Source organism: Coffea eugenioides, chromosome 7 (assembly GCF_003713205.1).
Source record: "Coffea eugenioides isolate CCC68of chromosome 7, Ceug_1.0, whole genome shotgun sequence".
In the NCBI taxonomy this organism is placed as follows: Eukaryota; Viridiplantae; Streptophyta; class Magnoliopsida; order Gentianales; family Rubiaceae; genus Coffea; species Coffea eugenioides.
Window position 1 is genome coordinate 8,307,894 of NC_040041.1, and position 13,947 is coordinate 8,321,840.

General features: G+C 46.2%; 1 protein-coding gene across 1 annotated transcript; it reads left to right on the top strand.

The window, feature by feature from the left end:
- Positions 1–390: 390 nt before the first annotated feature.
- Positions 391–6,538, top strand: LOC113777793. The gene is given in 6 exon segments (XM_027322994.1): positions 391–526; positions 708–729; positions 731–819; positions 1,124–1,281; positions 1,284–1,457; positions 1,460–6,538. Coding segments are annotated over 6 exon segments (762 nt in total). The 3' UTR covers positions 1,643–6,538.
- Positions 6,539–13,947: the final 7,409 nt, after the last annotated feature.

The following is a 13,947-nucleotide window of genomic DNA, read 5'->3' on the forward strand; positions in this document are numbered from 1 at the left end:
CTGTGCAGTGACAGTACCAATATCCACTAATCGTTGTTTCCAGATACGGTTGCCGGTTGACATCTCTTCTAATTCGTCGATACGAGAAGCAAATTGTTGTGTGGAGGAATCAATATCTCGACATAAGCCCAGAGGCAGATCTTGTGCCACTCCACCTGGTCGTATGAAACTGGCATGCATCCTGGCTCCCGAGACTCTTTCATAGAATTCCAACAATTTCTCTCGCTCCTCAAAAGCCCACAGGAACGGAGTTGATGCTCCCACATCCATAGCATGAGTAGTTAAAGCAAGTGAATGGTTTGAAATTCGAGTTATTTCACGGAATAACACTCGTATATATTGAGCTCGTAATGGTACCTCGCAATTCAAAAGTCTCTCTACGGCTGAAGAATGAGCGTGTTCTTGGGCCATCATAGAAACATAGATAGGGTCAACGACGGAACAAACAACGAAACTTTACGACAGCTTTTTCGTACACGTTCACTTGCATCACATACACAAGTGCTCTCTGAACCGTGCAATAAGGTCACCCATAACACGGCTCTCCAACTTGAGTTATCTTAGCCCCAGGCCATGCTATTCAATAAGATTGGAAAAATGGCACCGTAAGGTAACAACTAGTATTGAAAGCTGGTCGCCTTTTGAAGCGTTCGCCGGTAACCAAAGCGTATCGTTCCCGCAACCACTTGGGTACTTTGTTTATAGCTTTTTTAGGTTATGCAATAGAAGGGGGCTTGGTTCTCTATTTCCGGGCCGGGCGGGAGGTGAAGGCCATAAGAGAAGATTGCCCTCCCGGTAAGGAAGAGGGGAAAGGGTGCTGTCATCTATCTCGACCAGTTTCCTGAGGCGTTGGAAATCCAGACCGGCTCAGAGAATCACTGGCCCTTTTGGCGCCCTTCGTTTCGCCAACAAAGAAGTCATCATTGACGATTTCCCATTCCTTTCCAATCACTAAGAAAAAATCAATACCAATCAAAGCCCTATCTAAGTAAAGCTTCGTCTGTTATTTTTCCGGCCCTAGGGGAGTTTACTCGACCCATTCCCCAGTCTCCCGCATTGCTCAAGTAAGTGTGCGACTCCGTATGAGGACCTCCTTCTCTTCTGCCCACTCTCCGTTCACACGGTTCTCAAAGCAGAGGAGGAAGGGTGGGCAGCAGGTACCATGAGCCCTCTGTCCCACACATCTATCCAGAAGCAAGTGTAGTTCACCGGTTCCACCGAATGCTCCTATCTCTCGGCAAAGATCGTGTGAGTGTGCAGTTATGCTTCGGATGCTTCGCCATAGAATAGATCGACCCAGTTCCCGTTCTTTTCCGGTGCACTCGCTTTATATCTCCGACACACAAGGAAGGACGCGCTGGGAAGGAAGCAGCCCTAGCCTCTGTCCGGCCGATCATTCCGCTGGCATCTCGCATTCACGCCCCCGTTTGACTGCCGCTCGGGGATGTAGTTGTAGATAGGTTAGGTTAGTCTTAGTGGGTCGTTGGCTCCACCTGTTATCTCCTTCTACGACATGCTGTTGTCGTCGCCATATTCCATATGTCACTTAGTCATCTCTGCCTCGCTGCGGGTCAGCACCTCCGAAAGAAAGGGAGGACTTCATTCAGTGACCCCGCGATCGCCCTCTGAACGATCAGAATAAGGTAAAGCTTGAAGATAAGTTTTGTACTCTATTAATTTCTCAGTCCCTCTAGTCGGGTGGGCGCCGGCCGGTCTTTCGACCAGATCCCCCTAAAAACCGTACGTGCGGGTCTCCCCGCATGCGGCTCACGCCATTCGAGGTGGCCCAGCCCAGCATTCATTCGCAAATCCTGTAGTGAAATTGAGACTGCTCAACCTCGGAAGCTGATTCGCGTGTAGGCAGCGCTGTCTGTCGTACCCTTGACTCTATCTATTCATTGAATTTGCTTTTTTGCATTTTTTTTATACGCTCGCTCCCTTTTTTCCAAGAATTCATGGACTTCCCTTTACTCCATAGGGCCTTCTCTAATAGGGAAAAGCCTTCCATTTCCGTCAAATGACCCGGCCTCCCCTGGCTCTTCCACCGTCCGGGCTTCCTTTCCTCCCTATGCTATGCTCCCCCGGCGCAGGCCTACCACGCTTCGCGCCTGCGGCGTTTTCGCCAGACGGTCTTTGCCAGTAGTGCCATCCTCCCCGCTGGCTGTATGGGCGGGTTGTCCCTCGCTGCTGCGTTCTGTTAGGCTATGGATTACAAGAACAAATGTAGTTGAATGGAAGAGCAGGCGGGTTACACGTTCCACTGTGCCGAGATGTGAGGTGCAGGTGGTGATGATCACCCCGGGGTATGCGCTAGCGCCCTTGACAGGCACTCCAGAACCCGCCAACGCTCGTGAAAACCCGGGTCGGTCGGTCCTCCATTCATCCGACCGGAGGTGTGGATAACGAGGCCACCTTCACAACCTTCTCCCTTCTGTCCCTATGTTGTAATAAAGTAGGGTGGTTCGCTTGAGTTGCTCAACCGCCCCTTAGCCCGGTGCTCATGACGCGCTACGGAACCTCCACCGTGCCGGGGGACCAAGCAGGGCATAGCTAGCGGCATAGGAGCCGACTCGGCATCAGCGGCTTCGTGCCGCACTGGAGTAATCCAATATGTGGTTCCGCACGTTCTACCACTTCTCCGTTCATTTCCAATACTGATCGTGAAACACCATGAGCAGCAGGATGTTGAGGTCCGAAATTCGAAGTGAAATTTTTGATTTGCCTGTTCCTAGTCGTCATGGGAAAGAAAGGCAGAAATAAGAAATAGATTATTCCCTGAGAGCTTGTCCAATACCACCAGTACCAGAAATGCATCTCCTTCGCCCGCGAGATACTTCTATGCCAGCCGGGAATAACGGCTCTGTTATGAAAGAAAGCGGCAGACAGACTAATTTGGACGGTATTCCCTAATGAGTAGCTTTAGGAGATTAAGGTCCCCCCTTATATTCTCCACCCATCTGCGGAGGGTTTACGTACTGTCTCCGCGGAGACCTCCAGATCGTAAGATGATATTATCGCCTTCGCGGCGCTGGAGTATATTTCCGTCATTTCCGGAAAGTGCACGGACAGCCGCCATTTCCCCTTTTCACAATGTTCGTGAAGTTGCTCACGAATCAAAGTGTGAATGTCCCTTCGAAGTCTCGCATGCTCTTTTTGATCGGGAGCGGGGTGGGCAACTTCCGTCGGTGGCGCTTGCGGCAGCGCCTCCGGAGCCGCCCCCCGTTCTGGAGCCAGCGGGTTCTGAATGACCTCCCTCTCGCGGTTAAAAAGTGATTAACCATCTCGAATAAATCCATATCGTCCATCCGAAAAACGTGTCTCAATTACAGCCAACTCCCCTGTCTCTTTCCTTATCGAAAACCAACCCTACTCAATTTGTTCTAGAAATGCTAACCAAGTGACACACTGGGGCCATGGGTCATGAAAGAGGTTGACCCTCATCCTCCTTAACTATGTATGGCCAATGAACTCCTCGCTTTAGTCCTTCTTTGGGCTCGGGTCGATAGTAGCCGTGGTAGTAATGTCCCGGAGCCCGGCTACCGACCCGAGGCGCCGATCGGGAAAGTCATAAAGGGACGTTAAACGTAATTCTAGAAGGGCGTTACCACAAAAAACCGAGTCTTGGCAGTTCAAGTGAAAGTTTATTAGAGATAGACTAGTCCCACTAAGATGGCGGGGAAACTGACTTCCGAGAGAGCTGCTTTCGCCTCGGTAATTGCCTAACGAGAGAGAGCCGATGCAAAAGTCGCCCTTTACGCGAGGGAACGCCAGACAGGCTTACCTCTGCTAACTAGTTTTATATAGACTGGAAGCTAGAGAGACTAAGGTATAGTGCCGCTACCAGAGAAGGCTCTTTCATCTTAGGCGTCCAGACCTACTACGCCCGAGCCGCATCCCCGGCACACTTGCTATATCCACTAAGGCTTCATCCCACTTCCCAACTATACCTGATATAAAGCCGTTCTATAACAATTCAAGACAAGAAGAAAGCAAGAAAAGGATAGCGATCGCTTTGGGAGCGTCACGGGGGAGGAAGATAGAAAGGTAACCTATGACAGCGGGGAGTTACGCTTTTTCTCCCGCCTCGGCTTCGCGGATGGGAGGAGGGCGAGAGCTGAGCACGCACGCTCTATGCTTTTCCCCAGTTTTCCCTCTAGTAAAAGATTAGCTCGTATCCCCTGTGTCTAGCGATTCCTGGGGCATGAGTTAAGCATATAGTTGATTGCTCTTTCTTTCGATTGAGCGTCGGTACTTTTGGAGTCTCTCTCTGTAGGCGTGCAAAACAACAGAGCCACTGCTCTTCGTGGCGGGGCGAGGTGGACAATTCCTTACTCCAGCTTCAGAGGAGCATCTTTGCATGAATCAATACTAACCCCTCAGCTCAGTCAGCTGACCTTCGATTTCGGAGATTAGAGCAGAAGAACTCCGTAATGGCGGAGAGGGGTTTCGCCTCGAATCCAAACAATTTCTCGTCTTCTCTTAAGATATTTCTAGTTAGGACTTGATCGAGGGATCAATTGACTCCGGAACACTGCCATCAAGCTTCCCTTCCCAACACCTGCCCTACAGATGAAATCCTACGATTCATGCTCCCTCCTCCTCTTACTTTCTATATTTAAGTTCCAAATTCTTTTCATTTGAATCCACAGTATTAACAAAAAATACTAAAAACCTATTATTCTGCCTTTAAAAAGGGAGTCTTTTTTGAACCAGAAAAGTTTGGGTAGAGCCGGATCTAAGCGTTGGCTAGGTAAGCGTCCTGTAGTAAGAGGAGTAGTTATGAACCCTGTAGACCATCCCCATGGGGGTGGGGAAGGGAGAGAAGGACACAAGCGAACAACCATCTAACCCTCAGTCTGAACTCCCTGGATCAGTCCATCAGTAAGAAAAAGCTTCCGTCATTCAGCAGCGCAAGTAGTCTCCAAGGAGGAAAGATACAGTCATGCGAAGATCCATGTCCTACCATTGGAACAAGGGAGAACAAATAGACTTCTCTCTTCCTCTACGTCCCACAGCCATTCTCAAGCAGTAGCAGCGGTAATGAAAGCAAGGGTCGGTTAAGCATACCTTCCATCCATCGGTGGCATCAAACCATTTGACGGAGTAAACTTGATTTGAGGAAACAGAAGGATGAACCCCACTAAAACAGCTAAATCTATGTCACTTGGGATCGGATCCTTCCTAAGGAAATTTCCCCTGTTCACTCCGAAATCGATGATTCTTGGCTACTTGATCGTGAATGAAAAACACGACTGATATAAAACCATATACGATGGAATGGGAGCGAATCAAACGTATATACTGGCTTAGATAGAGAGAATCTTTTTCTTTTTCTGGTATGTAACTAACCACAAGTAGTCTACAGTTGGTTGAGAAAGAATAAGCCTACTGTCCTAAAGACTGCGGACTAAGAGCTCTTACTCCTTTCGGCATAAAAAAAGGCTCTTCTTTTGCGGGTTCATCAGAGCTTGATAATCTAGCTAGGGCTATTTTCACTAATCCGGAGTAGGCATAAGTAAATGATGATGGCATCGAATGCCTCTTTGAAAGGAAAGATTCTGGCAACAGACTCATCTCGTTTTCTTCCTTCTTATCCTCGACTAATAGACTAATAATGGGGTACGCTTTCTCGGAAATAGAATGAGTTCTTCTTTTCAGAAAGATTGCTATATTTTTAAGCGTGTATTGTCCCTAAGGAGACTGCACGAAGTAGAAGAGGCTGCTCCGAAGGAAAGGAGTAGTAGAGGTCGATTTCGGCGTATCCGGCTAGGGAAGCTAAATCGGTATATCCAGCCCAACAGCTATTACCGTACCGTTAGTAGTAACAGAGAACCCCTATATCCCTAATTAAGAGAATACATGTATGAGCTGAAAGAGAGGGGGGTCTCCGACCGTAAACATGAGCAAGCAGTTGGCGCAGTATGTGGTTTATATCCTTAATCACTGACTAATGGTACGGATGTCTTTTCCCTAAAGGAGAAAGCATCAACCGGCTGTACCACCTAGGCTTGATCGGCTTGCTGGATTTACCTCACCAGCTGGCTTCCCTTGCTTTGCTCGAGTCCGAGCTGGCTTTCAGATATGGAAAAAGGTTTCGAAAAACTAGAAGAAGCTGAAGAGGACAAAGCTCGGATTTCTAACGAGGTTATGGTAGCCTTCGTGAAATCCACTTCTTTTTAAGACATCCTGAAGAGCTTGCTGAAGCCGACCTTTCATATGGGTTTCTCAGATGCCCTGGATTTTGCTAAGGAGAAGTTTCCCGAACTTTCCCCCTCGCTTACCCACAGAAGAATACCCTTCCAAAGGAGCTAATGGGCTCAAGGAGCTAAACGCTTTAAAAGCTCCCCGTCACCAAAGTAAAGACAGAAGAGTCATAAGGGTTGGTACTTTTGCAATCATCGACAGACAAGTCAGCCTTTCAAGAGTAGCCTTTCGACAAGCCAGCTTCAGTAATACAGTAGAGGCAGAGGTAAACCAATAAGGAAGAGTGGATTGGCAGGGTTTCCAGTCAAGTATAGTGGAGAATCCCATATTCGAATATGAATTTGAATTTCTTTTCTTTATTATTATAGGTAATTTATCTTCCACGTTATCTTCACTGGTTGCGCCGAGCTCTTCTCTTAGTCACCTTGCGTGGTGCGCTTATTATCGTAATAAAGAGAAAAGGCCGTCTTCTCAAAGTCCGTCCCATATCCCTTGCAAGGCGGCAGACGGAACTCAAACTCATTCCAAGAGTGAATGCCAGCACGCCATTACAACTTCAAGAAAGAGGGGGATTAATGAAAAGGACTGGGCAAACAAAAACAAATAGGGTTTAAGGAAAAAGTCCCTCATTGCCTAGGGGCTCTTGTCTTCAAAGACGAATAAAAATGAGTAGGGCTGCTAGTAAAGGAAAAACCCTTAGTGGTGCACTATCGTGAGACAGACAAGAGATGCGCCTCTGACTCAGCCACCAGTGGCTCCTAGGCCAGTCAAAAGTCCAGTTCTTGGCCTAGCCTCTAGTTTGATCGCTAATCGAATGTGAAGCACGAAGCGAGAACATAAATAATGGTGTAAGCTCATCACTGAGTGGGGACTGCATAAGAAAGAACATCTTTTGTGTACCCCCTCTTCGGTCATTCCATTCTTGGGGTCTAACAAGACTAGTAATTTCGGCATCTCCGCGAAAGACTAGCCCCACCCATTAGTTCTCTTATGTTCTGCGTGGACTGGCGACATGTAGGAGAGAGTTTGGAATTCAAAATTATGTCATTCAGCAGTGATCTCGAACATCACATTAAGATAATGATGTAATGTATCCTGAAAGTGAATTGAAAGTCCACTTCGAGTAAGGGAATAGGACAGGTGTGACATAGGCCCGGTCTCTCGACCGGGGGTGAAAAGACAATCCGCTTTTTTTTTGTGTTTGCACAAGCTAGCAAACAAGTTAAGGAAGTTGTATAGCCAGCCAAACGGTCCTGTGGTCTAGTGGTCCAAAAGGTCAACCAGTCATCTTAGAAGCAGTAGCTCTAACAGTTCCTCCGGTTAGCTTAGAGCTCCTAGCTTGACTTCGCTCTGCTAGTGCTTCCCTCTTTCTTGCTAAGCCAAAGCCAGTTTCATTCTTTCTTTCACCCAGTAAGTGCTATCTTGAAGAAGGATTATTTATTAAATGGGCAAAAGCCGGTAGCGAGCAAGAAAGAGAAAACCAGTTACGGGCCAGCCTCTTTCAGTGGCAGTTGGAGTCTTTCTCTATACGATGGCATTTCCAGTTGGCCTTTCTTTCGATGAAGTTTGAGTTTGGCAGGCCAGTTTTTCCCTTCGATAGTGGGCCGAGCTTACTTTATTATATTAATATATTAAGCAGATGATATAGGTATTTCGCGAGCTACCGCTGTAAGGAGGTTAAAGATTGAAAGGGATATTTTCCTTTGCCCGGAGGTTTCCCGATAGTTGTTAACAGCAAACTGAGCTTTGAACCTTGGCCTTCTCCAGTATCAGTATTTTCACCTTTGTCCTTTCCTTCTTAATAGTTTGAGGTTATGTGACCTCCGATCCCTTTCAATCGGCTGTTCCATTCCGTTTGGCCCTTAGGTTAATATTACAATTAGTGGGCGGAACTTGTTCTCCCAATTGCGTATTTCAGATGTCTCCAGGCTGCTAGCGTTGATAAATTAGAGAATGCCATGCTGTTCAACAAACTCCCTATCTTCCCTCCAATTTTGTTGAAGCTGCCCCTGTAACTAACTAGCGCAAGCAGGGAGGGCTGTAATTAAAATAATGCTTCCTTGACAGTCGAGATAACCTCTCTTTCATTTTCATTTAGCCTATCTGAAGTCTCACTCTTTCTTTGAGGAAGTCAGGTTAAAGGATAAAGCTATCCAAACAAAAAGGAGCTAGCAATAAGAGCAGAACCCTAGATGCTACAAAAACAAAAGAGGCAAGGGTGGTCTACGATCAGGCTAGCTAATATCTGCTGGTCACGAGTCGAATTAGAGTACTTAAACTTGGAAGCTGAAATCCTACCTTTCTTTCTGCGCAAATCTGGTAAAAAAGCTCCCTTGCGGCTTTAGTTGATTGCTTGAAAATCCGGGCATTTCGCTCCTTCCAAGTATGATATATGGCAGCCGAAAAGGCAAGTTTCGCAATAGAGCTAATGAGACCATGCCCCGGAAAATGGTTCATAACCCACTCGGCCTCATCTTGCAAGGGCAAGCGGGATCCCCCGGCTAGGAGGGTATTCAGCAAGTCCTTCCAAATCTCCTCAACATAAGGGCAACGATCGATAGTTGAAAGCCGTTTTCAAGTCCTCCGGACTAGTTGCTCGGTTCCGACCATTTCCGCTAAAGAAAAAGCCCCATTCCGTACGAAAGTTCACTCAAAAGGTAGGTGGTCAGACCTAGGACATGTGGCATAGCAAAACCCCTTAGCGAAGGGCTTTCTGAAAGCTCCATTTAAAGCAGGTGCCTAAACAGATGATTCAAGTTCAACTCATTTTTGAAATGCTACCTCAAGAGAAGGGGGCCCGGTCCGTAAGATGCCTTATATGGATAGGGTATCTACTACTACGATTGTATCTATTCGCTGAGAGTCCCAATCTTCTTGAAAAACGTGATACGCGGAACCAACACATCTTGATGAGCGAATTTTCCAGGTTTTAAAACCTACATTTAGTAGTCTCATTCGACAGCTAAAATTCATGCTTTTGACGTAGCATCGGAAGTGAACTTCGAGTTAAGATTTAGCTGTTGCTGGAACTGTTCTAGTGGTTCAAGCAGGGTCCCCGAATAAGAATCTGAGAAAAGTGATTCAAATTCAACATAGTACGTAAGTAGCCCACCTATATCCGTCCCAATGCTTGATCTTTATGGTAGTCAAGGAGCAGCTAAGGGAAGGTACTCGAGGTAGAAATCAGAAGACGAATAAAGGAGTAGGGAAGCCAAGGCATCAAGTAAGCGAGTCAATAGGAACGGGGGAGCGAAGCAGCTCGACTGAAAGGAGTTAGAATGCACGAGACAGCATTTGTTGTCTTCTTCAGGAAAGAAGAAAGCTAGCACTCGAAGAAAGCCACAAGCCGGGCCGAATAAGAAGCAACCAAAGAGAAAGGAAGAGGAGGTCTCTTTTATCACTGCCCAACCTATGGCCTTTCCAATCCACCCTCTACAAAACAACCCCTTTCACTATCAACCAAATCATCTTCCTTACAATACCCGCCCAGTTTATCAAACCCAGTACTAAACACTTCCACCTCAGCCCTACAATGTACGCCCACCCCGAGCTCGCGCTCCATCGCCTAACCAAAAAATCAACGATGCTCGAATGCATCAAAGACAGGAGAAATAGGATTTTCACTGACCTGGGATGTCCACTATCGCAAGTTTATGAACAACTGCGAGCTGCAAACAAGATCACTCGCTATCTCAGAGGGAAAGTAAGAAAGTGATTCCCTTGCATGGGCTTGTGGATACGAAAGTAGGCTATGAAAACGCATCTCTTAAATCTTTTCTTAATCGTTACCGAACCTCCAAGAGTTCCCATTCCAACAGCCTCTCCTCCTCCAATCGCAGGAGAAAGTCACTCTGGTGGTCTGCCCCTGTAACTCGATAAATCAATCCTAAGAGAAGAAAGCTTTTAACGTGGGTCGACGTATAGTCCACTCCATTCTATCTATGACGCATCGAATCAACTGAGATAAAGAAATCCTGATAAAATGGATTGAGACTCCCCACACGAAGAAAGGAGCGACTCGCCAGACTTTTTCTGGCATATCGGGCAATCGGATCAAGATTTTCCTATCTTCCATCTCTCCCTAGATTAGTCGCTTAACCCAGCTTGACTCCTGTTTACAGGCTTTCCCGACCAAGAAGAAGAAGGTAATGAATGGATGGGTAGCACGGATAAGTAAGTGCTAACAAGAAGAAAGGCTTGCCCAGTACACATACATACCAGTTAGTATAAGGAAGGTATACTCAGATTCTATTGGTTTAGTGATTGATGAGCTCCGGAAACTGAACTCTTTATTGGTAAATTCCGTAGATAAGGGTTCCCCTCTTTCTTTTAAATAAAAAAAAATGTTGGGGTTTTCGCGTTTTCACTTCGTTTGAGCCATTCTTTGAGGGTTTTGAGGTCCTTTTCACCTAGAAATCGAGGGCTGCACTATTTGGCCTATAAATAGGACATCTTAGAGTGATTTTAGACAGACTTTGGACGAGAGAAACATCCTTTCTCTCGAGGATCGATCGTTCTCTTTCGTTCTTAGGGTTTTTCACTTTGGGTTTTCAATAAAGCAACCGGCTCTTTCCAGGTTTAGTGCCGAAGCAGAGTATAAGGCACTCGCCTTTACTACCTTTGAACTTTTATTGCTTTCTTACTTGCTACGCGATCTAGCGGTGCCATTTCGCTATCAATTTCTCCGGCTCTGTTCTAATGCTAGCCTTACACACTTGGCAGCCAATCCTGTGTTCCATGCCCGCTCTAAGCACATAGAAGTTGACTACCACTTCGTTCGTGACCTAAGTCAGACGGTTCGCTTTACTATAATTATAATAGAATAAAAGGGAAGGAAAGGAAATCCTGATCTTAGGAATGGAATATACAAATCTATTTAATAAGCAAGACTCTATCCAGATCAAAAGAATCTGGCAAAGAGCCTGATTTGAATTCCTTGACTTCGGATAGTTTCTATTATTAAGTTAAGAAGGAAAAACCTATCAGCCTGAACATGAGGTATACCGATGCATCGAAGAATTTCGTTTCGAGAAGGCTAGCAGCTCGCACATGGCTAAACAGCTAGCATAACCTTCCTTTAGATCCCGTCTTTCTTTCTTGTTACCGGCCAAACAAAGCGAACTTTGTTTCAACCAATCGAGATGAAAGCAGTGGACAAAGGGGCATTCTATAGACAGATCCCCGACAAGAGCTAAGACTTTGACAAAGCCGCCACTCCAACTAGCGGCATAGGCTCACCTTTGACCGCACCTTTCTTCACCTACACGGACATAGAACATATAGCTTCATCCAGTTAGTCTGACTTCCCGCCCGAAGAAACCTCTTTCGGAATTCATGTGCTTCCAGAACTACCTGCTGAATCACTAAGACACGGATTCTAGGATTAGCCGCTATTGCCAAAACAAAAGCCCTGTCTGACCAACCAGTAGCCGGTCTTGCATATAAAGAAGATGGCATCTCATGGGATGAAGATTCATAGCTAGTTCTCTTCACCTCCCTATTTGTTTAAAGCACTTCTTATAGCGAACTAGGCAAGGAAGATAAAAAGAGTTATCCCAAAAGGCTCTAAGGGCGCTAACCTACAGGGAAGATATTGGGAGTTGCTTAAGGCGCGGTCCGGAGTGGATGGGTATTCTCAATCGGCGAAGCAAAGCTCAGGTAACTCGTTTAAAGAAAGTCAACCCATGCGCCAATCGACGGTTCCGAGTTCGTTCTATTCAAATAAAAAGTAGCCGGGTTTTCATTCTGTCGGGCGATTCCTCTTTGAGCGATTTGGCTTGGCCACTGCCACTAAAGAAAGAGTTTTGTTTTTATCAAGATAACGAGCTAGCCACAAAAGCTACCACTGAACGAAGGTAAACCGAAGCAGAAAAACTAAGTAGAATTGGCCTAGCCTAACGGTTCTATAGCCTCTACCTATTGAGTTGCTTACCTTCCCTTCGGGTATCCCAGCTAAGACGAGTAAAGTAGGCTTTTTTGCCTAAAAGACTTTTCCCTTCGTAGCGGGTCGACGCTCTCCTTATCAAGAAACCCGGGAATTTTGGCTTAGCCCCTACCACCTTTATCTGATATTACCGCGGGAAGAGCGCATTCAATTCATCCACACAGCCCATTCTGTAACAGATGATTATATAGATAATATAAGAATACAACAGCTTTTCGTAAGAGAAGGAGCGAGAAGCCACTCTGACTAAAAGGAAAGGATCGGATTCCGTTTTCTTGATAGGTTCATGCACTGAATTTCATAATGTTCCTCCCTGGTTCTTGCTTCTTTCTTTTCTTCCTAGGTGACTTCCTGCAAGGCAATAGGCATTAGTTGAGACATTGTAATAGAATAGCATGAGAAAGAAGAAGGTGACTTCCCAAGTCTGTTGACCATCCTCCTCATAAGGGTTGCCGTCTTCGGAGAATCGCTAAGACATAGCGGACGACCTTCCTCAGTCATTGGCAAAGTACCTTTTCTCCACCTTTCCTGGAACTTATGCCATACCCCGGGGTGGATTCGAACCACTTCCCCTTGAATGCTCGTTTGAGCTACTGATACCGGAACCGGTCTTTCTCTGGATTATCTGAGCATCGTATATATAATATAGTCATAAGCTGGATCTACTGCTTAACCAAAAGATTCCATTGCTCCGGGTATTGGCACTTAAATGAGTCTTCAACTGCCTTATTCTATTCTCTCTAGCTGGATTACACGAAGGAGATCCAAGGGTGAGATCCCACCGAAACTTCATGTTGGGAGCCTCGGTCCGTGTTCAATGCCCCGTCGGTCCTTTTTCTTGTTCATGTCCAGCTCCGACCTTCCTTGTGGATCTACGTCCAAACACAGGGCAGTAGATGAAATGGGAAGTCCTAGGTTGCGAAGCAAAGCTCTCTTAAAATTCTTCTTGTAACTGGTCTACCCTATGTAACATCTCACTGAGATTTCCGTTTTCAGCGGAAGATAAAGAAAATGACTTTTTTGCCTCCGAATTCTTCGTCCTACACTTTTTCTAGACTTGGATCCTTGTAGTAAGTGCCCTTGGAGTCAGTCTTTGCTCTCTTATTCTTATAAACGAGATTTGAATATTCTAACGGACTCGGTTAACTTTCATTAGAGTAACTAAGTACCGAAACCCATCAAAAGAGCTACCTTCGCTAGGCCTCTCTACTTGTAACTCTTCCTTCCTCTTGCTTCTACAACGTCGCCGCTACGCCTACCGTAATCCGTAACCTGTCGGCCCTTTCATTCCACTTTCTTTAGCTCTTTCTTTGTCTGATTCGGTGAATGGTAAGCCGATTCTTTCTTCTATGCTATCCAGCATCCCAAAGAAAATGGCTTTCTCGAGCTCCTGAGAGGGCTTTAAGACGAAATGAGAACTCATAGATCGGAAGCTTTCCCAAAGGCTCTTTCCCTTACTCGGCAGTCCGCGACGAAAGCAACTTCTCAATCGGTAGGGTAGAATGCTTACTCTTACAACGCATTGGCTTTTGGGCACTCCTGTAGACTTCCTTCCTCTATACAATATCCCCAGGGAATGAGTTACTCGAACAGGATTAGCTGGTAGAAGGAGTCAATACTGGCTGGCAGGTTAGCGGGTACTACTACAAACCAAGCTGGATAGAGCGAGGGGATAGCTGGTTTTTCTATATTCTCATCTTGAACTTCTCTAATTCCTGCCTTCGGCTCCTCCAGCGCATGGTAACTTACGCTCTCAAATAGCACGCTCTAGCTTCTATTCCAGAGGAATGAAAAAAGAC